Consider the following 25,404-nt stretch of genomic DNA (forward strand, 5'->3'; position numbering starts at 1 on the left):
GGTTCAGATAGTTTTACTGGAGGTATTAACCAAACATTTAAAAATAATTAGCATCAATTCTACACAATTTCTTCCAGAAAATGTAAGAGGGAGGAATACTTCCCAACTTACTTTATGAGGCCAGTATCACACTAATACCTGAACCAGACAGAGTACAAAATAAACTACATGGCGACAATCCTCATGAACATAGAAGCAAAAATCCTCACCAAAATTTAGCCAATCAAATCCAGCAACATGTAAAAGGAATTATGCATTATAACCACATGGGGTTTATTACCAGAATGCAAGATTGGTTCAGTGTGCAAAAAATAATCAGTATAACCCACCATATCAGTAGGCTAAAGAAGAAAATCACATCATCATATGTCACTTAATACACGAAGAGCATTTGACTATATTCAGTACCCATTCACGATAACTCAGAAACCTAGGAATAGAAACCTTACTTGATAATGAGCATTTACAAAAAGTCTGCATGGAATATTGTACTTAACAGTGAAAGACTAAATGCTTTGCCATTGAGGTCAGAAACAAGGCAAGGGTGTTCACTCTTAACACTCATTCAACGCAGTCATAGCCAATGCAATAAGGCAAGGAAAGGAAAAAATAAAACTGTCTCATTTTCCAGATGACATGATTGTCTATGTATAACTCCCAAAGAACCTCCAAAGAAAAGCCTTCTAGAATTAATAAGTGAGTTCAGCAATGTCACCAGATACACAGACAACAAGGCCGGGCACAGTGGCTCACGCCTGTAATCCCAGCACTTTGGGAGGCCGAGGCGGGCGGATCACTAGGTCAGGAGATCAAGACCATCCTGGCTAACACGGTGAAACCCCGTCTCTACTAAAAATACAAAAAATTTGCCGGGCGTGGTGGTGGGCACCTGTAGTCCCAGCTACTTGGGAGGCTGAGACAGGAGAATGGCGTGAACCCGGGAGGCGGAGGTTGCAGTGAGCTGAGATCGCGCCACTGCACTCCAGCCTGGGCGACAGAGCGAGACTCTACCTCAAAAAAAAAAAAAAAAAAAAAAAAAAAAAGATATACAGACAACACAAATCAATTGTATTTCTACATACTAACAAAGAATATTTGGCAATTGAAATTAAAAGCATATGTACCATTTTACAGTTGCTCCCCTAAAAATGAAATATTTAGGAATAAATCTAACAAGACAGATATAAGATCTATATGCTCAAAAGTATAAAAGTTGGGTGAAAGATGATGATGGAGTTAAATCAAAGAAGACTTAATTAAATGGAGTGACATACTGTGTCTATGGATTGAAACACTCAACATAGTAAAAATGTTAACTCTCTCTATAAGTTTAGTGCAATTCCTATCAAAATTTCAGCAAGATTTTTTTGTAGATAAGCTTATTCTAAAGTTTGTATGGAAAGTTGAAGGAACTAGAATAGCTGAAATTTTAAAAAGAAGAATAAGTGGAAGAAAACACACTGCCTGATTTTAAGGCTTACTCTATAGCTATAGTAATCAAGGCAATGTGGTATTGGTGGAGAGGAAGAATCATAGATCAATGGAACAGAGTAGAGAACCCAGAAACAGACCCACACTAATACACCTGATTGATTTTTGACAGGTACAAAAGTAATTCAATGGAAGATAAATAGTCTTTTCAACAAATAGTGGGCATCCATAAGCAAAAAATGAGCTGTCACCTAAACCTCGTACCTTTAAAAAATTAATTCAAAATAGATCATAGATTTAAATGTAAAATGTGAAACTAAGAAGAAAAAAACCTTTTAGAATGAAACATAGAAAATCTTTGGAAACTAGGACCAAGTAAAGAGTTCTTATGACATGGCACCAAATGCAAGATTTATAAAAGAAAAAATCGATAAATTGGACTTCATCAAAATTAAAATGTTTTGTTTTGTGAAATACCCTGTTAAGATGATCGGAAGATAAACTACTGGAAGGAAATATTTGCGTATCATATACCAGCAGTCCTCATTTTATGTTGTATGGAATTGTAAAAATGTGCACACTGAAACTATGCAAAACAATCTTGATATAATCAAGGGAAAAATTATGATTGTTCCATGATCCTTAAACTGTTTTGCCAGATATTAAAACAACTACATTGCTATTAGTTTTAAGTATATATAGAAATGGAAAAGCAATACTAATATTTATTTAGTACACTGTAATTTAAAACTTTTAGAATTATGCCGGGCGCAATGGCTCACACCTGCAATCCTAGCACTTTGGGAGGATCACTTGATTCTAGGAGTTTGAGACTAGCCTGGGCAACATAGCCCAGAAATGGTCTATGTTTTCTACAAATAAAAAAAGTATTTTTCTACAAAAAAAAAAAAAATTCTTTTTTTTTCTTTCTTTCTTTTTTTTTTTTAGACAGGGTCTCTGTCACCCAGGTTGGAGTGCAATGGCAGGATTACAGCTCAAGTGGTCCTCCCACCTCAGCCTCCCGGCTGGCTGGGACTACAGGTGTGTGCCACCATGCCACACCAAAAATATATATATATATTTTTTTCTTTTTTGAGACAGAGTCTTGCTCTGTCACCCACACGGGAGTACAGTGGTGTGATCTTGGCTCACTGCAGCCTCCGCCTCCCAGGTTCAAGTGATTCTTCTGCCCCAGCCTCCCAAGTTACAGGTGTGTGCCACCATGCCTGGCTCATTTTTGTATTTTTATTAGAGAAGGGGTTTCATCTTCTTTCTAGTTTCACCTTCTCTAGTTGGCTAGACTGTTGAACTCCTAGCCTCAAGTGATTCGCCTGCCTCGACCCCCCAAAGTGCTGAGATTACAGGCATGAGCCATTGCGCCTGGCCAAAAAATTCAAATAATTTTTGTGTTTTTTGTAGGTATGGGTTTTCGCCATGTTGCCCAGGCTGGTCTCGAACTCCTGTCTCAAGCGATCCACCCACCTCAGCCTCCCAGAGTGCTGACATTACAGATGTGGGCCACCACACCCAGCCAATTTTTTAGTTTTCTGTGCGACTTGTGCCCGTAGTCCACTCAGGCTGAGGTGGGAGGATCACTTGAGTCCAGGAGGGTGAGACTGCAGTGAGCTGTGATTGTACCATCGCACTTCAACCTGAGCAATAGAGCGAGACCCTGACTCCAAAAAAAAATATGACATAGAACAAGCATCTTTTCTCTCTTGGCTAATTATCATACTTCTTTCTAAGTATGGATGAGCCTCCAACATTTCACCCTTTGTACTTTCAATGTTGTGAAATTTCTCAGAGAGTTCTTGTAATGTGAAGTTTTTTGCCAGTCTCATTTCATCCTTTTTATCACTTTCCTAATTTGTGTCTGTAAGTTTGCCTTTGCTAAGTTCCTCTGTCTGCACATCTAGAGCTTATCAAACAGTGGCAGTGTTAACATTCCCACCGTCAACCATCTCTTCTATAACTCCATGTACATTCAATTCAAATTTCATTGCCAAAGTTACCACCTTTCATTTATTTGCTGCACTTTCATCTTTGCTGGCCAGTTCTCTTTTTTAAAAAATAGAATTTAAACAATATAAGTACAGATGGAGTCTCGTGTATTGCCCAGGCTGGTCTGGAACGCCTGAGCTCAAGTTGTCCACCTGCCTTGGCCTCACAATGTTCTGGAATTACAGGCATGAGCCACGGTATATATAACATTTTTTAAATGCCAGAATTATAAAGATGGAGAACAAATTAGTGACAACCAGGGCACAGGGACATAAGAGAATAGAATGGGAGGATAAAGTATAGCTATAAAGGAGTAGCACATAGTAGATTATGTGATTGTGGTGGGACAGTTCTCTAGCATGATCGTTCTGGTAGTTATACAAGTCTACATCTCAGGTAAAATTACATAGAATGACACACACACACACATACATGTAAATGAGTACATGTAAAAACTGGTGAAATCTGAACAAGGTGTTTAGTTAACAGTATGGTACCTGTGTCCTTTTCTTACTTTTGACATTGTAATATCCTTATGTAAAATGTTAACATTGAGGGAAGCTGGACGAAGGGTACATGACAGTCTCTATACTATTTTTGTTATTTCCTGGGAATTTATAATTATTTCAAAGTAAAAGGTTTTTTTTGTTTTGTTTTGTTTTTTGGAGATGGAGTCTTGCTCTGTCGCTCAGGCTGGAATGCAGTGGCGCGATCTCGGCTCACTGCAGCTTCCACCTCCCGGGTTCAAGCGATTCTCCTGCCTCAGCCTCCTGAGTCACTGGGATTACAGGCGCCCACCACCATGCCCAGCTAAGTTTTGTATTTTTAGTAGAGATGGGGTTTTACGATATTGGTCAGGCTGGTCTGGAACTCCTGACGTCATGGTCTGTCTGCCTCAGCCTACCAAAGTGCTGGGATTATAGGCATGAGCCACTGTGCCTGGCCAAAAAGTTTTTTTTAAGGCCTTCTTGAGAGTCAGGCACACATAGTTTTTGTGAGACAGATGTCACTAGTTTCTTATTGTGCTCGCTTGCCTGTCATCTCACAGCTCTGGAAGGTGACTCAGCCTTCCCAGACCTCTTTGCTTGGCTTTGGCAGCCATCCAGAGACCTCTAGCTGGGTGCAGGGAGAGCGTCTCATGTTGTTTTAGCCCAGAGAATCAGGATGTGGCGCCCCATGGATGTGATTGCTCCGCTAGGAGCTTGGTCTTTTTTAAGAGAGGCTGATTCATTTCTTTGGTTGGTGTTTCTATGGAGTGCTTATAACTGGGGAGAAAAACCCATAGGTAATAGATGAGCAATTTGGAGCTGACAGCTGTTCATCATCCGGCTTTTTATAAATATCTGTGCCTTTTAATTTTTCTTGGAAGACAGATACATAAACCACCGTGACTTTTCAGACTCTCTTTATAGGCACTATCCTCTCAAATTGGGAAGAAAACAGTATAAAATGTTTAATTAAAGTCTTTTATTCACCTCTAATGTAACTTCGTTTTAAAATTTTTATATGTGAGTGGGGTGGGGAGGGATTGAGAGAAAATTGTTCGAGATTTGAGTATAGTACATATCGTAATTTAGCCATATCAAACAGTTGAACAAATTGTACACCTGTGGTTAGATTGACAGTAATGACAGTGATTTAATTTTCATCAGCAAATTGCTCCTGCTCTGACAGCTCTTACCCATAGTTTTCTATGTCCACGTTTCCCTAAAATATTGTCGGGTTGGGTAGGGCAAGGCCAAGATAGTCTATGCTTGTGAAAAGTGGAGAAGCAGGGTGTGGGTTATTCTACCTTAGGTCTCAGCTGTTTCATGTGCGGTTTGGGGTTGAAGATGAACTTGCATTACTTCCCCTTAACTCAGTGGTTGTGACAAGAAGCCTTTCTATTTTTCCTGAACATTGGAAATCGGACTTGAATAAGTGAACCTTGGAACATCTTGAGTGTGTTTTTAGAGCAGAGGCCTATATAGGTAGACTTTGAGGGCTCTCTTCTCTGGGCATCTTAGAAAGTGTTAGTATTTTTGATAGTGTAGATTAAAGAACACTGTGAGTCTTGGAACAGCAGTTTTTTGGGGATGGGTATCCATGGTAGACCACAGATATCTTGGGGAGATGTCTCTAACCATTTTAATCATCTCTTTGCTGCTCTGCTTAGGCAAGGCAGGCTGAGGTAAAGCGGCTCTTCCGCCCCATTGAGGAACTGAAGAAAGACTTTGACGAGCTGAATGTTGTCATTGAGACTGACATGCAGATCATGGTACGGCTGATCAACAAGTTCAATAGTTCCAGCTCCAGTTTGGAAGAGAAGATTGCTGCGCTCTTTGATCTTGAATATTATGTCCATCAGGTACTGTATTTCTTCATCCATAAGTCAGACTTTTAACAGCTCCAAAAATAAATCCCCCCTCCCTAAGCCCTAAGAAAATAGCATCAGCATCTTTAGTTCTCTCCCAGAGCACAGACTATTTTTAATCTAGGCTTATTGTCTTTCGTAGTAAGATACAGTCTTAGAGGCTAGAGCCAACCTCTTTTTCTTTTTTTGTCTGAGTCGGAGTCTCACTCGGTCGCCCAGCCTGGAGTTCAGTGGCACAATCTCGGCTCACTGCAACCTCCACCTCCTGGGTTCAAGCTATTCTCCTGCCTCAGCCTTCCAAGCAACTGGGATTAGAGGTGTGCACCACCATGCCCAGCTAATTTTTTGTATTTTTGATAGAGACAGGGTTTCACTATGTTGACCAGGCTGGTCTTGAACTCCTAACCTCAAGTGATCCACCCACCTTGTCCTCCCAAAGTGTTGGGATTATAGGCATGAGCCACCATGCCTGGCCAGCCAACCTCTTTTTCATGTGGAGTGTTACCTTCTTTAGTACCTCTGAGGGTACTGCACAGATAAAATAGACATAGTCCTTGTTATGTAGCGTATAGCCTGGAAGAGGAAGTAACTGAATAATGAACAATTGAACAAATTAATTAAATAATATAATTTAAGATTGTAATGAGGGCTCCAGAGGGTGATGTCTTAGAGCCTAGTCATGGACAATAAAGAAGGCTTCTCAGAGGATGTGACATTTAGGCCGAGTGTTATAGGATGATTGGGGTTGGCCGGGTGGAGAGGGGGTACTAGAGCAGGAGATGGCAAACTACTGCCCATAGGTCAAATCTGGCCCAACACCTCCTTTCCTAAATAAACTTTTATTGGGGTACAGCGACCCCTATTTGTTCATGCATTGTTTATTGCTATTTTTATGCTACAATGGCAGAATTGAGTAGTTGTGACAGAGACCATATGGCTCACAAAGTCAAAAATATTTACTACCAGGCCCTTTAGAAAAAGTTTGCCAACCCTTAGATTAGAGCATTCCAGCTAGAGGAAACAACATGTGCAGAGATTCTAGGGCAGGGAAGAGCTTGGTGAGATTGAGGGCCTGGAAAAGATTGGAGTGACTGGAGCACATGGCCTGGAGGGGAACACAGATGAAGTGGGAAGGTTTGGGGGTTGGAGAGGTGAGGTTGGAGATACCATGCTCTTTATGACTTTAGCCTTGATCCTAAGAACCATTGAAGAGTTTGAAGCAGGGAAGCAACTGATCAGACTTATAATAACTAATATTTGTTGAGTGTTATTACATATCAGGCACTGCTTCAGGTGCTCTGTACACATTAATTCATTGACTTCCGTGGCTTCCCTATGAGTATGTACCACTATTAATCCCATTTGGTAACCGAGGAAAATGAGGCACAGAGAGATTATGTAATTGCTCAAGATCATCCAGCCTAGTGAGTGGTAGAGCTGAAATTTGCAGTAAGCTCTGTCTGACCCTAAACTCTGTGCTCTAAAACTTTTGGCCACTCTGTTTCTCAAAGGCAACTGGTACCTTTTGAATTAAGCTCAAAAGGCGGAGCTAATGAGGAGCCAATAAAAGCCACTGATTTATTCAATAAATAAATAAAGTGTCTGCTAACTCCCAGGCACTGTTCTAGGCACTTGAGATACGTCTGTGATCAAAATTAGGGCTTAACCTTCTAGCAGAAGCAGATAGACAAACATAAGAAAGAAGTAATTATAAGTAATATGTTTGTAGGTGATAAATATTGTAGAAATACAAAAACTACGGTGAGATTGGAACTGGCAGCATTGAGAAGGGGCATCTCTGGCTGGAGGAACAGCAAGTGCAGGAGCCCGGTGGTGGGAACATGCCTAGCGTGTTTGAATCAGCTGGAGCTGAGAGTGGGCAGAGGAGAAGTAGATGGAGCTCAGAGAGATAATGGGAGGAAGAATATAGAGGGCCTGTAGGCCATGGAAAAAAGTGAACTTGGATATTATTGAAGGATATTGAGCAGAAGAATGACGTGATGTGACTGACTTTTAAAAGGATTCCTCCAGCTGCTGTGTTGAGAATTAGACTGCAGGTGGGGGGCTTGGTAGAAGCAGAGACCATATAGGAGGCTATTGCAGTAATCCAGACTAGGGACAACAGTGGCCCAGGAGGCTGTGTAATCATAATCAAAGGCTTGTTTGAGATCCTTGTCAAGACATAGATCCTCAATGTCCTCCCATGCACGACAGCGCCCTTGTTCTCTATAAACTGGGCTAAAACACATGCTTTCTTCCTTTAGGATTTTGCTAGCGTCTGTGGTGAAAGAGGATGAGTATGCACTGTGTCCGTAGGAATTATGGGGCAGCTTCTTCATCTTCTTTCTCTGCTCATAACTCTTTCTCAGGCCTCAAATAGCAGGACTCTGATCCTCTTAGAGAAAAAAAAATGAACCTCGGTTCTCATTCCCCTTGCCAGTCTTACTCTCCAGGGTAAAAACCAAAAACTCCAACAGCTTTTCCATTAGAGATATTTAAAGGATTAAGGATACAAGGGGTTATTTGCCAACTCAGTCCTCCTTTGATGTTGACAGCTTCTATTTTTTCTCATCTTAACATATTGGGATGAATCTTTAGGTATCAGGTCACCATGGGCTCTTGCACATGAAACACCAAAATGACCAGAGAGCTTATCATACCTGGAAGGGCGTGAGTCCACAGGAGGCTTGGGCTAGCATTACCCCAACAAAGTTTTTTGTTTTCCCTTGTAGGCCCTTTGTCACTTGGCAGTGTCTTCCCTAAGGTGACATCCCCATTCTGCTTTCACAGGCCACCTCACCAGACCCATCTTAAGGTCATCCCAAAATCAGTCCCTGGCAGAAGCCAAATTTGTCTTTTGGCAGAGAAATGTTCTGGATCATTGGTATTTTGATTGGAAGGGCTGGTGCATCAAGCTGCCATGCAGCGGTGTTAAGCTGTGGTTTCACTGGGGGATTAAGTAGGACACAACTTGGTCCAAGTCCTGGTTGTGATGGGGGCTTGGGGTGATGTAGTACTAGCTTTAAGGAAGATGGCACTTTCCTAGCCAGGAACTTCCCCAGTCCCTTCTCATTCTAGACTCACTGAATGGTGGTTTGAGGAGCTGCAGGCTCCAAGGACCCAAACCAGGTCTGCCAGGCTTCCTCACAGCCATATTTGAATTATTAAACGGGATATGTGAAAAGCAAAACCTTGTGTGTGGAAAACAGATGGTGAGTTATTTATGAGGAGCAGCCTCCATCCACCCCATCTACCTGGGGCAGTATATTTGCCTTCTCCCACGTGTCTCCTCAGCTATGTGCCACCATTTCTCCCCTTCAGCTGTTTCCTGTTCTCTCATTGTCTTGTCAGTGCCCTGCTTCTTTCCTTTCCTCCAGGGTGTTGACATAGTTCCCTCCTGCACTCCCTCCTCCTCTTCATCTCTGCCTGTCCCACCCCACCCCGAAGGCAGCCTGAGAACAGTTTTGGCCCCAGACCCAGATGGGAAGCTGTGGACCTGGGCTGTGGTCATGGTTTCTCCTATATGTCATCAGGGAGGGTCCAGCTTTTGATGTGCCCTGGGCAGAATGAATCGTTTCTTCCTCACTGTTAGTGAAATAAATCATGAGAAAACATCCCCAAAAGGCTGAAGTGCTTATATAAATGTCGGCATTTCTATCATGCTGAATTATCATTGTAGTAATAATAGATAAAGTGACTCTAGAACAGAAGGTCCGTGACTCTGGGCTGTGTTGCTTTGGAGCTGACCGAGTGGCAGCTGCTCCGCTAGGAACTCATACCAGCTTTGATAAGTGGCCATTCCAGGCATGGTATGACAGGATTCTGAGCCATAGTTTTGTATCCAGAAAACCCAGAGGAAGGACAACCAAATAATAGGCAGTGAATTCTTATATTGTAAAATCAGAGCGTGTGGGGAAGGAAGGAAGGTGCTTATGTCAGTAAAACACCCAGCCCCGAGTCTCCCTAGTTAGCTGGGCTGTGGCTCAACCAGTTATTCCTGTTCATAAGAACAGTTTGGGGCAGAAAAATGGCCATGGCCTGGGGCCACATGGCAGGGCAGACTTCATGCTTACTTCACAACCTGGTTTAGCCATTACTTCATGTCTGTGGTACCAGAGGCCCATTCATTTTGTTGGCACAGATACCCCAGATTGCCTTTTTATTCACACTGGAGCTTTATTTCAGGAACATTCTTTTCTGATCAAATTCATACTCATCAATGCAACAGTTATTCATTGAGCACCTAACCATATGCTCAGCACTGTCCTAGTCCCTGGAGCTACAAGCGTGGACAGACAGACAAAACCCCTGCTCTCATGGAGATGCCATCCAAATGTGTATGAATGATCTTTCAAGTGGCAAACAACAGGCTAGGCCACCACAAAACACTAGCAGAGTCAAATACCAATCCTCACACTTGATTTCTCTGTCAGAGTCCTCTCCTAGTTCAGAGAGGCAAGGACGCGGTTGGGAAGGGGCCTTGTGGAATCTGGAGGAGAAAAATGGGTAGCAGCCACTGTTGTTGGGCTTCAGCTTCCTGAGTTTTCCTCATGATTGATAGAGTGGGATTAGAATGTGGGCAAGATGCAGCCTTTGTGGCAACAAAGATATATTCAAGGGAGACTGTAGCGGGTACATGTAGAAACAGGATCCAAGGGAGACTGTAGCGGGTACATGTAGAAACAGGATCCAGTGACCTTTCTGAGGAAAGCGAGTCGTCTTGTTCTAGGTACTAATAAACCGTGGGTAATGAGATCCCCTGTAGAGGAAAAGAGAGAATCTGGACTTGGGGATTTGGTGCTTAAATGATAGCCTAGACCAGTGCTGCTGAATAGAACTTTATGTAATGATAGAAATGTTCTGCACTGTCTGATACATAGCCACTAGCCAGTAGCACAGGCTTAGACGAAAGCCTTTGGGAGAGTGATTTTCTTGCATATTTTATCACGAATGTCTTCAGATGCAGTCAACCTGAGATGCAAGAGAAAGGTACTTTTGTTATTCCCCTCCCCAGCACTCTTACAGCAACCCCCCTCCCAACAACAGGGCTCCTTTTCTAGTCCCTAGCTTCTAATTTAAAATCAGCTTAAAAAATCTGCCTCCACTGTCCCCATTGGGATTGGACATCAACAGGAAGCATGGCACCGTTTAGTGGTGCTGATGACGCCAGATTCTTTGTGTTAACAGCTTGTACATTAGGAGTAAGCTTTATGACTCATTACGATATTAGAATTTTCCAGGACATGTTTGGCATAAGCAATAGCTAGGTGTCATTTCCGCTGATTCCCACGCAGGTGCTCATCAATCATGTTAGATGAATTAGGAGTTCTCAAATTTAACAGTATTAAAAAATTGGTTTTTACAAACCTTTTCTTAGTTAGTCAAAAAGGCCATTTTTGCTTTTTCCATGGCTTTTTAATTTGTTTTTGAATAGTCACCAAAAGAAAGGCTCTAAGAAGAGCTTTCCTTTCCCTGATGGCTATGCTGTACTAAGCAGTGGCTCTGTTGCAGATGGACAATGCGCAGGACCTGCTTTCCTTTGGTGGTCTTCAAGTGGTGATCAATGGGCTGAACAGCACAGAGCCCCTCGTGAAGGAATATGCTGCGTTTGTGCTGGGGGCTGCCTTTTCCAGGTGAGCAGTGTAATGGACATCCCATTGGCCAGAATTGCTTGGCCTGATCTGCTTGGAAGAAGGGTACACTTGAATGTGCCTGTTTCTACTGACATTTCAGTGTAATCTCAATGAAACTAGAGTAAAATTTGATTCTGCCTTTATTCCAAGTAGATAGGAATTTTTACCCATGTTGTCACCATCTGTTACTCTCTCTTCCCCCATCTTATGTATATGGACATTTAATAACACATCTTAGGTCACATTCTCCGTTTTATTCAAAGCTCATAAAAAGTTAGACCAACTATAAATAGTAGAGAGGGAGGGGGATAAACAAGAGTAGATAGAGTAGATCTTTTGGCAGTAAAGCTACATCTAGTAATGATAAATGATGAGCCTGAACAAGGGGGTGCTTTCAGGGAGGAATGTGTCTTGCCCTAGTTGTCTGGAACCAATGTACATGTGGTCAGGTTATCGCACTCTCTAGGTTGGGAATTGTTGAGAATTTTGGTTAGTCTGGCTTGTGATGGAAGACTGATAGGGCAAGAGGAGTGGGGAGGTAGCATCTCAAAAGAGTAGATGCCAAAAGATATGTAGGTACCACATCATTCTACACCGCCTGCAAAGGTCAAGATGTCTGCATGCTGCAATTGGCTGTTGGAGCTATTGTTCCTCCCAGTTTTGAAAATCTGCTCTTAGGACCATTTGTGCCTTGAAAACAGGAACAAATATTCCGATTCTTGCTGCAAGGGCATGGGTGGAGGCTATTAGATGCTTAGATGCAGGTCACGATGTTACAGGAGAAAAGCTATTCTGAACATATTTACCATTATAGGCTTTGTTTCTAAAAGATTTCCTTTGTGCTTTATCTGTGCTTGTTTTTTAAATCAGAATTTCAGTCTGATGCTCTCTCACTCTGACAGGAATTCAGCATATTTTCTTAGTAAGTTGAAGGGCAGAGCTGGGAAAGCTGGAGGAGTTGTTCCGTGAGGAGAGGCACTGCTGGCCTTTGTTTCTCTTATCACCACTCTGCCTGGATCTTCAAGCCGGGGCTCCCTGTGTTGGTGGTGTTGACAGTCAAGGCTCTGGCCTCCAGGGCAACTCCACCTCCCTTGGTCTCACCTCCCAGAGCCAGAGTCTCCCAGGAAGCCCAGGGAAATCTCCTCCTGTGCAGCCACTGGAAAGATGGAAAATCTGCATATTTGATGTTAGTAGCTGCGGTTTCAGTCATGAGGAAGTCCAGGAAATCCAGGGTCTTAGCCTTATAAGACTTTAGAGACTTGAGAACTTACTAAAGCTCACTTTTTATTTCTCAGGCCAGAAAAGAACTAAATCCAACATTATTAACCTCTCTCCAGACCCTTTTTGGAAATCTTTGCCTTACTCCCGAGTACTTTTATTCTACCTTTAATATTAACAAATTATCCTATACGTCCCTTGCCATTGCTTCTGGAAATACATTTCTTGGGGGGAAACTGTGTAGCATTTTCATGTCATATCCTAGTTAAAGGGGACTAATTAAGTGACTTGAGAAACATGCGTTGGGCTTGCTTTGCAGACCCGTAACTCACCAAGGGACTGTGCCAATGTGTGGTATTATTAAGACTTTTCTGTGATTGTATTAGCTTAAGACCATGTTAACATTTATGCAGCATCAACTAAAATTTAAATAGAGATAAATATAAAATATTGCAATTTAGTGTTTTGGTGGCAAGCAAACTGCTGTATTCAGAATGTTCTAGCTGGGTTTTTGATGGCTCACTGGAGGGCTGTTACCGTGACAGCACGGTATGGAGCCAGAGCTTTTGGAAGCCAACAGCAGGCTCCCAAACACTGTGGAAATGTCAATGTTTTCTGCAAAGAGGAACCTGATGCAAGGTAAGGATATTTCTACACGGAGAGGTAGGTTTCAGTACTCTAGTCTGATATTCATCATTTACTCTTCATGTCTTAAGTATTGGCTCTGCATCTCTCTAACCACTTCTAGTATACAGGTGTGTATACACCTGCCACACATGTGCACAAACACACAACACAGTGATGGGACGAGCTTGCTGTTTATCAAGAGGGTGTTCAGCGGGTAGTGAGCACTCTGGAATCATGGACTCCCAGCACTGGGGATAGTATCTGGAAGATACTCTTTCTAGTTTTCTGCTGATGGGCAAGAATACTGCTAAGTGAGTCCAGATGTTTGGGTATTTAGGAGGATTAGGCAGACCACTGGACCTACAGTCAATCTAGTTTCAAATTTAGTTTCTGCCATTTCCTATCTGTGTGCCCATGGGCAACCTTTCTAAGCATCTCCTTTTTCTTTTGTTAACAGGGAACATTAATAGGTGTTCTCTGCATTTCATAAAGTTGAGTGAGTGTCAAATAATATACAATGACCTGTGAAAATGGTTGTAAAGCACCTGTCAGTGACAAGGTGGTATCAACATCATCCCCCTCATCGGGATGTGTCCTTTATACTATGAGTTTCTGCTATAGAAATTCTTATTTCTTTTCTTTCTACAATAAAAACTTTTATCCTTCTCATTTTCTCTTCTGTTAAGATGCTTATATTCTACCATGTATCTCTTGGTACTAATCTTTTTTTTTTTTTTGAGGCAGGGTCTCATTCTTTCGCTCAGGCTGGAGTACAGTGGCCTGATCTCGGCTCACTGCAACCTCCGCCTCCTGGGCTCAGGTGATCCTTCCACCTCAGCCACCTCTGTAGCTGGGACTACAGGTATGCAGCACCACACCTGGCTAATTTTTATAATTTTTGTAGAGACAAGGTTTCACCATGTTGTCCAGGCCTGTCTCGAACTCCTGGGCTCAAGCAATCTGTCTGTGTTGGCCTCCCAAAGTACTGGGCTTACAGGCGTGAGCCACTGTGTCCGGTCTCTTATTGCTAATCTGCTGCTTCATTGAGGGTATTTATTTGCCTGCTTGGGTTAATTGCTTAATAAGGTTTCCATATACATTTGTGTGGATGAAGAGATCTATTTCCTGGTGTTAAACATGAAGCAATTATTCCGAGATCAAGAAGAGAGAGTTCATGTAAATGTAACTGACATGACTCCTAAATGTTACATGGTCACTGAAATAAAGTTTATTTAAATATTATTCACACTTATATATGGGTCACACACGTTCATCTTCCTCTGTTTGCTGCACACATATAAGGCAGGTCAAGCTCTTACATAATAAGATACGCAGGGGTAGGGGTGCTGGTGCTTTTAGCAGCTTCATCTTTTTATGGTTTTTCTTTTGTCTCAAACCTGCTTTCTCCTTCTTCAAGTAAAGTACTTTCATTGGCCTTTCTGTGATGTGATTTAATCTCATGATGGCACTTGTGTGTGTCTGTCTGCAGTCTGACCTACCAGGAGTCTCTGGAGTTCCAGACAAGTCATTTGTGTTTCTGTATAAGGGGAGTCTTGAAAAGGCTTTGTGAAATTTAGAGGCCAGGCAGCCTTCTGTAATCTGGTTTTGGTTCTTAGCAAACTGGCCGCCTGCTTTTGTTTTCCTCTTAGCTGCCTATATATCTCTTTTACCTCATAGCTGTCAGGAGTTAAACTATCAAGTAACTAGTATGCTTGCCTCATGTAACACTGGCTTTGCTGTTCTTATGCCCCTGCCTCAGTCACCTGTGGAGTCCTATATCCTTCTTTAATAACCCATATTCTCATCTGCACATGTATGAATTATTATGCAATTACATGGGCTTATAAGCATTCATGTTTGCAGGACTTTTGAACTTTCCACAGTTTGCAGGATGTCATGGAACTGAAACCAGCACAAAAAGGATGTACATGTGCCATTAGTCATAGTGAGATTATGTACTCTTACAATGGATCCCCAGAACAGGATTCTGTTCTTCCCCCTTTATCCTTGGCATCTTCCTTGGAACCTCCTTGGCAGATTTTGGGTTATATATATCCCTTTGTAAAATGAATGTGTTCCCCTCCCCCAACCTTGTCCCCTCTCATCTCATGCTTTGTTGGCTCTCTTAATTTCCTCAGTTGTACTCTTCCTGCTGAGCGTTTACCAATTAATTTTAACTATTTGGACCTGGGTGCGATGGCTTACGCCCATAATCCCAGCACTTTGGGAGGCCGAGGCAGGTGGATTGCTTGAGCCAGGGTTCAAGACCAACCTGGGCAACATGGTGAAACCTTGTCTCTACAAAAAATACAAAAATTAGCTGGGCATGGTAGCATGTGCCTGTGGTCCCAGCTGTGCTACTCGGGAGGCTGAGGTGGGAGGATTGCTTGAACTTAGAAAGTCAAGGCTGCAGTGAGCCATGATCATACCATTGTACTTCAACCTAGGTGACCAAGTGAGGCCCTGTCGGAAAAAAAAAAAAGAGTAGACAGAAAGGAATACAGATGAATGCACATGAGCATTAAGTTAATGTACTTGAAACTACTATTCCTACAATCTGCTTTCTGTCCGTACCATCCTGGAAATTTTTCAAGAGTACTTTGTCATCATTGGCATCTTTGTGGTAGTCAAAATGTTGGCCGCTGCTTTCCTTAGGGAACTTTACCTCTTGGCTGCCATGTCATTATAGTCCCTTGGTTTGGGGATGACTGTAATTAATCACGCACTCCCCTTTTCCTTTTTTGGCAACATCATCATCTTAACTATCTTCTGTTAATAATTGTAGCTATTCACAAAGATTCCTCCAGCCTTGTCCTCCTCCTCTCTTTTCATTTTCTCCCGTAATGGTCCTATCTATTCCTGTGATTTCAAATCCAGCCTCACTGTGGATGACTCCAGTGTCTACATTTAAGTCCAGCCTTTTTCCTGTGGTCTTCTCCTACATTTCTACCACACTGTCTCATTGCACCTCAGACTCAAGAAAGTGGAACTCATTATTGTCTCACAAACTAGATTTTTCCTCCCACATTCTCTTTTTATCTGTTCTTGGCATTGTGATTATTGTAGTTCTCCAAGCTTGAAACTTTTGAGTGATATTTGAGTCTACTTCCTGCTTCACTTTCTCATTAACTTGGTGAACAAGTCCTGTGAATTTTAATTTCTACTATTGTTGTCTACTAGACAGTCATTCCCCATTTTTCTGGTGTTTAAGGTTTTTAGAGACAGGGTCTCATTGTGTTGCCCAGGCTGGAGTGCAGGGGCTCTTCACAGGTGTGAACATAGAGTACTACAACTCAAACTCCTGGGCTCGAGCAGTCTTCTTGCCCCAGCTTTCTGAGTGGCTGGGATTACAGGTGTGCGTCAGTGTGCCCGGTCTCTCCCTTTTTCATCTACTAAGGAACCTTGATAATGTGAGGGCAGCAATATGTTCAGGCAAAAGGTTCCCTTCTCCAGTTCTAGGAAATGAGCCATGAATGGTCTAAAGCAAGCCTGGAAATCCAATTCTCTATGAATGTGTGTTAGTTTAGAGATGGCCATGTGACCCAGTTCTGACCAATGAGACATAAAGAGATACTTGCTTGGAAGCCTCTGGGAAGGATTTTGTTATAATAAGATAGTAAGGAGACCCTTCCCACTTCTTCCTGCCTTAACTGCAGCTGTCTTGGAGCTGCAGCAGCTGCCTTGGACCAGTGAGGTGAGAAGCACACGAACAAAAAGCCAACATGCTGAGGAGGATAATAGAGGGGAAAGACAGGAGGAGGAAACTGGGTTATTTATGATGCAGTTTAGCCACTTTCATGATTTTGGAACCATCTACTTCCAGATTTTTCTTATGAGAGGTAATGAAATGTCTTTGTTTTTTAAAATCAGTGTTAATCATTATTCCATTACTTGCAACTGAACATATATTCATATTGATATGAATTCATTTGGATATTTCCAAAATCCCTCTCAGATCTTTTAAATTAAAAAAAAAAAAACTTCTTGATCTTCATAGCATTCACCTCAATTTGTGCTTAAATATCTGGTTAGTTACCTGTTTATTGTTAATATCCCTTGTTAGATAGTACTTAGGGGATAAGATCCCTTTTTTATCTTTATCCTGCTATCTCTCTAATGTATAGCATAGGACCTAGTATTGGGTGGATGCTCAGGAAATAATTATTGAATGAATACATGAAAAACAAAGGAATAAATTGATATCTTGGAAATGAATTGTTTTTCAGAGAACATTGGAGGCTGAGTGGACAGTGCTGTTTATATTATTAATGATGTAATCATGGATGATTCAGATACTGCACCTTGACCCTTTAAAATCTAAGGCCATGGAAATGAGTGTATAGCCCCACTGGCTGAAGGCCCAGAAAATAGGTTGGAGATTGGGATGAGGTCACATGCTGGAGATGCCAATGTTTGAATAGAAGTTCAAATGTGACCCCTAAGACTTGTCTGACCTCTTGTCTCTAGTAGCTAATTTTTCCACACTCTTATAGCGACAGGAGTGGTGCTCAAGCCTTTTGCATGTGATAAACTGATTAGCATATTAACTGAGATTGGCCTAGGAAATTGGATAGTCGTAGCTCTCTTAAGCTACATTCAAAGTCTGATTACTTTTTTCAAATGGCAAATAATGACAAATGGAAAATGACCTCTGACTCTGACCAGCTGTCCTGAGTACTACAGAAACTAAGCCTTCATTCTGGGGAGGGAGGCACCACTTTGCATAATACATTTGTCCCTTTAGCATTTCGGTTGAATTTGTCTTTGTGATGATGTGCCCTGCCTTGTTCACATCCTGTATGTGGCTGCCTTCAGATTTTTTCAGTACTCTCACCTTCTTAATTTCTTCCCTACATAACTCTCAGCACACAAAGTTCTTTGTTTTATCTTCATCTTTATTAGCATTTGTTGTTGGACCCCTAAACTGACTCTTTTTTTTTTTTTTTTTTGGAGACGAAGTTTCACTCTTGTTGCCTGGGCTGGAGGGCAATGGCGCGACCTTGGCTCACTGCAACCTCTGCCTCCTGGGTCCAAGTGATTCTCTTGCCTCAGCCTCCCAAGTAGCTGGGATTACAGGTGCATGCCACCACTCCCGGCTAATTTTGTATTTTTAATAGAGATGGGGTTTCTTCATGTTTGTCAGGCTGGTCTCGAACTCCCGACCTCAAGTGATCCGCCCGCCTTGGCCTCCCAAAGTGCTGGGAAAACTGACTCTTTAAAACATCTGCTTCTCTGTTGTAAGCCAGTTCTTTCATCTATTTCCCCACCAAATCGAAGGCTTCTTGAGCATGGGAACTGGTACTCAAATCTGTAGTGCTCACAGCACCTTATAGTGGGTAAGCTTCATGTGGCTGCTTTGAACATAAATGGTCTAACACAAAAATTGAAGTCACCAAAAATTGGTGGGAGAAAGGAAGCCACCAAGAGCAAGGAGTCTTTAAATTTTTTCTATGCTTCGATTTTGTTTGATTTTTCTTCCAGTGAGTATGTATTATTTTTGTAATTAAAATTTAAATAGTGAGTGATGAAACAAAGCAAAACAGCACTGGGAGACTTCTCAATCAATCACATGGCGTGTTTCCTAAGAAATTCTCTTAGTTCAAATACCTGAAGATATTGTATTAAATATTTAAACATTTCTTTAAATGCTTAATTCAGCCAATAAACTGTAGAACCACTGCTCTATGTAACTGCAGGGGAATTTAATAAAGTCATATTCTTTATGTGGTAGCCCTGTAAGAAAGTGAGAGAAATTCTAAAGCAAATATAATGGAAAGCTCAAATCCTAAGAGATATAAAACACTGAAACTGACAGCTGACCTGGGAACATTTGCTATTCCCTAGTGGCTGTGAGCTCTTGGTTTCAATAGGAATCATAATTTAGGGGACAAGAGACAAAGCTTAGGGGCCATGAAATAATTAGAAAAGTGAAAATCTTCCACTCAAAAGGAATTATTAGGGCAAATTGGCTTTGAGTGGAAGGGAGAAATATGCCCGCAGATCTTCAGTCTGTTTCCTAAGGAAACTGAGTCTGACATGCCTTCTGAAAACAGTATAACCCCACATAGGAAGCAATCTTTTTTTTTTTTTTTTTTTTTTTTTTTTGAGACGGAGTCTTGCTCTGTGCCCCAGGCTGGAGTGCAGAGGCACGAGTGGCGCGATCTCGGCTCACTGCAAGCTCTGCCCCCCGGGTTCACGCCATTCTACTGCCTCAGCCTCCTGAGTAGCTGGGACTACAGGTGCCCACCACCACACCCGGCTAGTTTTTTGTATCTTTTTTAGTAGAGACGGGGTTTCACGGTGCTAGCCGGGATGGTCTCGATCTCCTGACCTCGTGATCCGCCTGCCTCGGCCTCCCAAAGTGCTGGGATTACAGGCTTGAGCCACCGCGCCCGGCCAGGAAGCAATCTTGATAGAAAATCTAATCTGAATTTGAACATACTTGTAGATCTGACTTCCAATTTAAGGGAAATATTGGGGACAGGCGATATGTTCAATGATATAATAGACTTGCAATCAGCAGAGACCAGACTGTGGAAAACTGTAGAGCGGGCAAACTACTGGATTTTTCACAAAATAAGATACAAGAGAAAAAAATAAAGAGATGGGATGAAACCCATAAATTAAAAGATATTTAAGATGAATATCAACCAATTACAGTTACAATGTATGTATTTTTTGTTTTATTTTTTGAGACAGGATCTTGCTGTATCACCCAAGCCTAGAATGCGGTGGTGCAAACACGGCTCACTGCAGACTCAGTCTCCTGCCTCAGCCTCCCATCTAGCTGAGACCACAGGCGTATACTCCATGCCTGACTAGTTTTTATTTTTTATTGTTTTCTAGAGACAGGTTCTTACTTTGTTGCCCAGGTTGATCTCAAACTCCTGGGCTTGAGTGATCCTCCCACCTTGGCCTTCCAAAGTGTTTGTATTACAGGTGTGAGCCACCATGCCGGAGCTCTGTGATATATTTAGATCTTGACCAAATCAGCAATCTGCAAAAAAAGAAAAAAGAAAAAATCATGAGATAATTGGGAACTTTTAAACAATTACTTGGTATTTGGTAATATTAAGGATAATATTAAATTTTTGGTGTGAAAATGGTATTGTTTTGTTTTTGTAAAGAAGAGCCTTTTTAGAGAAGAAGCATGCTGAAAAATTTATGGGTAAAAGATAGGATGTCAGGCCAGGCACAGTGGCTTGTGCCTGTAATCCCAGCACTTTGGTCTCCCATCCAAGTACTAACCAGTCCCAACCTTGTTTAGCTCCAAGATCAGATGAGATCAGGCACGTTCAGGGTAGCGTGGTGATAGATAATCAAAGCACTTTGGGAGGCCAAAGTGAGAGGATCGCTTGAGCCCAGGAGTTCAAGACCAGCCTGGGCAACATAAGGAGACCCCATCTCTACAAAGAAATATTTTAATTTAGCTGGGTCTGGTGGTGTGTTTCTGTGGTCCCAGCTACTCAGAAGGCTCAGGTGGGAGGACTGCATGAGCATGGGAGGTTGAGGCTGCAGTGAGCCATGATCAGGCCATCGCACTCTAGCCTGGGCAACAGAGTGAGACCCCATCTCAGAAAACAACAACAACAACAACCAAAGATAGGATGTCTCCATTGTGCTTTATTTTTTGATCTGAGGAGGTGGGTAGGTGGCTGAATCGGGGTATAGATAAAATAGTACTAGCTATGACTTCATAATTTTGAAAGCTGAGTGCAGAGTCCATGGAGATTATTATACCATTCTCTGTATTTTAGTATATACATGAAGATTTCCGTGAGAAAAATTTTTTTAAAACATAGTTTGAAATTGACAGAATTTCCAGGTTACTGGTAGATGCAGAAACAAATCCTCTTTGGAGGAACTTACATCCAGGCCTCAGAGCATCCCCACAAACAAAAATCTTCCAACGATCACGAGCTCACAACCAAAATATCACAAAGCACATGAAAAATAAGGCACTATGAGTTAAAGACAGCAGAGACAAATAATCAGACTTTTAAAACTATAGCTAGATGGGGTGCAGTGGCTCACACTTGTAATCACAGCACTTTGGGAGGCTGAGGCAGGAGGATCGCTTGAAGCCAAGAGCTTGAGACCAGCCTGAGCAACAAAGTGAGATATGTCTCTATTAATAGTTTTTTAAAATAAATACAAATTAAAAAAATTATAGGTAGTAAAATTCACAGAAAACAAAATATGAAATAATTATTTTAATATGCTGAAATAAGATTTTATCAAAAATATGGGCTAAAAACAATATGCTATCAAAAGTGACAATGGACAGATTTGAAAATGATGAAAAATTAACTTCTTTTAAATTAAAATAATTTTTTTTAACTTGGCAGATAAAATTATATGTATTTATTTTGTAAAACATGTATGTAAAATATATATACATTCCGGAATGACTAATCTTGCTCACAGTTACCATTTTTGTGGTGAGAGCACTTAACATCCCTCCCTCAGCATTTTTTAGAAATACAGTGTATTGTTATTAACTGCAGTCACCCTGCTATGATAGAGCTCTTGGACTTGATCCTCCTGTCCATCTGAAATTTTGTATCCTTTGACCAACATCTCAATACTCCCCTGCCCCAGCAACCACCCCAGCCCTTGGTAACTACCATTCTACTCTACTTTTATGAAGTAAATTTTTTTAGATTCCACATATGTGCGAGATTATGCAATACTTGTCTTTCTATGCCTGGCTTATGTCACTTAACATAATGTCCTCTAGCTTCATTTGTGTTGTCACAAATGGCAATTTTTCTTTATTTTTTTTCTGGCTGAATAATATTCCATTGTTTATATATATCACATTTTCTTTATCCATTTATCCATTAATGAACAGTTAGGCTGATTCACAAAATAGAACTTCTTGAAGTTGAAAATCTAATTGCAGTTAGGAATTCAGTAGACAAGGTAAATAGCTGGTCAGACACAGCTGAAGAGTAATTAAGTAAACTAGAGTATAGAATTGAAGAAATTACCTAAAGTGCAGCATAGACAGAAAAATGAAAAAGAGGTTAAGAGATGTGAAGATTTGAATATAAAGGTCTCACATGAGTTTCAGAAGAATAAAGAGAATATGTGTGAGATAGGCTATATTTAAAGAGGTTTGGCTGATACTTTTCTAAACCTCTTTAAATTGATGAAAGACATGAATTCTGATTCAGGAAATCCACTGAATCCCATGCACGATGATTCAGAAGATAATCCATTTCTGGTAACATAGTGAAACCACAGAAAGGTTGGGTTATAAAAACAGAGGCCAGGTACAGTGGCTCAATCACACCTGTAATCTCACCACTTCCCGAGGCTGGGGTGGAAGGATCGCTTGAGGCCAGGAATTCAAGACCAGCCTGGGAAACATAACAAGACCCTATCTCAAAAACTTATAATAATAATTAAAAATTAAAGCAGGCAAATAGTAATGAAGACAGATTAGCTGCAAAGTACCAGGAGTGGGGAAAGAGGGAAGACAGTGCTTTTGGTATTCTTAGCCTAGTTGCTTGGCCTGACACTGGGCTCTGTCTGACATAATTTTCATCAGTTCTTCACAGCAGTTTCCTCCACAGTTCCATTGCCTACAACATTCCTCTCTTGGTGTTCCACTCACATCCCGTTAGACATCTGGATTCAAGGAAAAATCCACTATGCTTCCCAAAGTTGGAGTTATTTCAGGTCTGCCTGTTTTCTCATTAAGGGCCTGTTGAATGGCTGAGGTTATTAGAAAGAGTGTAATTCATCTCTTGGAGCAAAGAGAAGAGTGGAACTACAGAGACTGGCAAGGAGGCCACCAGCCAGCAATGGGCTTCCCTTATTGTTCCGAAAGTTCTTACTTTCTTACCTCCTACCAGGTTTCAGTTTCTCTCTCTCTGTTTTTATTTTTAATGTCCTCCTTGGTTTTTGCAGAGAATATACATGCTCATCATAAAATATTTAAATGATACAGGAGACATCGTCATCTGTCATGACAGTGTGAGGAGCTTTGTTGACCCACTTCTAGTAAAACTTGTGTATGTTCTTTAAAAATTAGTCTTTGGGAATAGTCCCAAGGGCAAGTAGTAAATAAACATCTGCTTACGGAAATTCATGACATTTGGTGTGAAAGGTGGGAGTCTGTGTTATCTGACATAAGACATCTCCCTCATTGCCTGCTTCCAGCTTGGTGAGGTGGAGATGCCATTCCAAAGTGCTGTAGCCAGGCACCCAGAGCTCCCTTTCCCCCCAGTCCAAGGGCTTGCTTCCCAGAAGGAGCAGACTGTTAACATTTCTCTCCTGACCCTTGCTACCTGTTGCTGAGGCCAAGTCCCCAGCAAGTTCATTTGAGAGTTTGGGAGTTGGGGGGTGGGAGAGTCCCTTCCTCAGCCCATCTCCTGCTTGTAGAATGGAAGCTCTATCTTGGATCTTGGCTGTGGCACGCAGAATACTGGAGTCCTAGTTGCCTTTCCGCAGCTCCTGAGATGGTGGTTCCATGTGATGAAGGGCCTTAGGCTGCTGTCCCCCAACTCACTGAGTACTCAGAACCTTGTTATTGTTTCTACCTCTAGCTCCAGGGTCCTAACTCAGAGGTTTTGCCTGAGGGAGAAGCAGTTCATAAAACAGCTCCTAATCTCTTCCCAAAGGAACTGACTGCATTTGCAACAGAGCCTGCAGAAGTTCAAACCTAAGGACACTTTGAAGAACTTTGGAGGTGGTGGTGAAATGAAACTGGGAGGAGATTCATGGATGTAGCATCAGAATCAAACTATAGGTGGGCTAGTTTGCTGGAGGGAACTGGGGAGTAAGCCAGTTGGAAGGAGCCCTCCTAGGATCAGAAGAAATATCAAACAGGGACCTCAGCAACTATTCCTTCAAAGGGGGCAACGTTGATTTGATTCATTTGTGGAGAAATTTGTGCCCTAGGACATTGTTGAAAACAATAGAGCTCTTTATGTTTCAGGGATTAACCTTCTGTTTTGCAAATCTTTTCCCAAATGTGTATTTCTCTTCATCCTTATTTATGATACTTTTCTATATGGAAGTTTAAAATATTTATTTAGAAAAAATGGATACTTATTATTTTATGGTTTCTGTTTTTTATGAGATACTTAGTAAAGCCTTTTCTGCAATGAGTATTTTTCTTCATATTATTTCAAAAATATGAAATATTTCAAAGAGGAGTCCAGAAAATCTTATGCTCACTACCCAGATTTAATAAACTAAAATTTGTTATATTTGCTTCAGATTTTTTAAAGAAATAAGATATTAGATATCATTGATGACCCTTTCATGATCCTTTATATTTCCCTTTGTTCTCCCCCAGAGGTAACCACTGTTCTGAATTTGGTGTGCATCATATCTTTTTTTTTTTTTTTTTTTGAGGCGGTTCTCACTTTTGTTACCCAGGCTGGAATGCGGTGGCACAATCTCGGTTCACTGCAGCCCGACTTCCTGGGTTCAAACAATCCTCTTGCCCCAGTCCCCCAGGTAGCTGGGACTACAGGTGAGTGCCACCACACCTGGGTAATTTTTATATTTTTTGTAGAGACAGGGTTTCACCATGTTGCCCAGGCTGGTCTCAAACTCCTGAGCTCAAGTAATGGGCCTGCCTTAGCCTACTAAAGTCCTAAGATTACAGCCATAAGCCATCACTCCTGGCCTATTGTATCTATTCTTTATAGTTTGTTATATATATCTGTCTTCATTGTATCCCCCCTCCTGCATACACACACACAGAAACTGTTTTAGTAGTTTTCTATGTTGTTACATGTAGCTCTATGTACATTTTCTGTTTAGCATCCCACTATTTGAAAACCTTTGTTAAGGAACATTTAGATTGATGCCAATTTTTTGCTATTACACACAATGTTGGTTACATATGCAAGTATGTCCCTAGGATATATGCCTTAAAGTAGAATTGCTAGGTCATATGCATACTTTCAGTACCACTAGATAATGCCAAATTGTTTTCCAAAGTGGTTGCTAGTGGAAATAAACCACTGTGTTTCAAAAAACTCATACTGTGTTTGAGGGTTCCTATTTCTCCATATCCTTGTCAATGTTTCGTATTAAGAGTTTCTATTTTTTGCCAATTTGTGGGTATGGTATAGTATGACATTCTTCTTTTGAATTTACTCTTTCCTGACTACTATA

The 25,404-nt window shown here is 41.4% G+C and overlaps 2 protein-coding genes across 4 annotated transcripts in view; both read left to right on the plus strand.

The window, feature by feature from the left end:
- SIL1 (SIL1 nucleotide exchange factor) overlaps positions 1 to 25,404 on the plus strand; it is a 430,788-nt gene that overhangs the window by 351,517 nt on the left and 53,867 nt on the right. For all 3 annotated transcript variants that reach the window (XM_050795054.1, XM_050795052.1, XM_050795053.1), the window contains 2 exons: positions 5,588 to 5,779; positions 11,297 to 11,418. In XM_050795054.1, coding sequence (XP_050651011.1) covers positions 5,588 to 5,779; positions 11,297 to 11,418 — 314 coding nt within the window. The remainder of the gene's footprint in view (positions 1 to 5,587; positions 5,780 to 11,296; positions 11,419 to 25,404) is intronic.
- LOC126956106 (uncharacterized) overlaps positions 1 to 25,404 on the plus strand; it is a 589,638-nt gene that overhangs the window by 310,989 nt on the left and 253,245 nt on the right. The gene's annotated exons all lie outside the window — the stretch shown is intronic.

This window comes from Macaca thibetana, chromosome 6 (assembly GCF_024542745.1).
Source record: "Macaca thibetana thibetana isolate TM-01 chromosome 6, ASM2454274v1, whole genome shotgun sequence".
NCBI lineage: Eukaryota > Metazoa > Chordata > Mammalia > Primates > Cercopithecidae > Macaca > Macaca thibetana.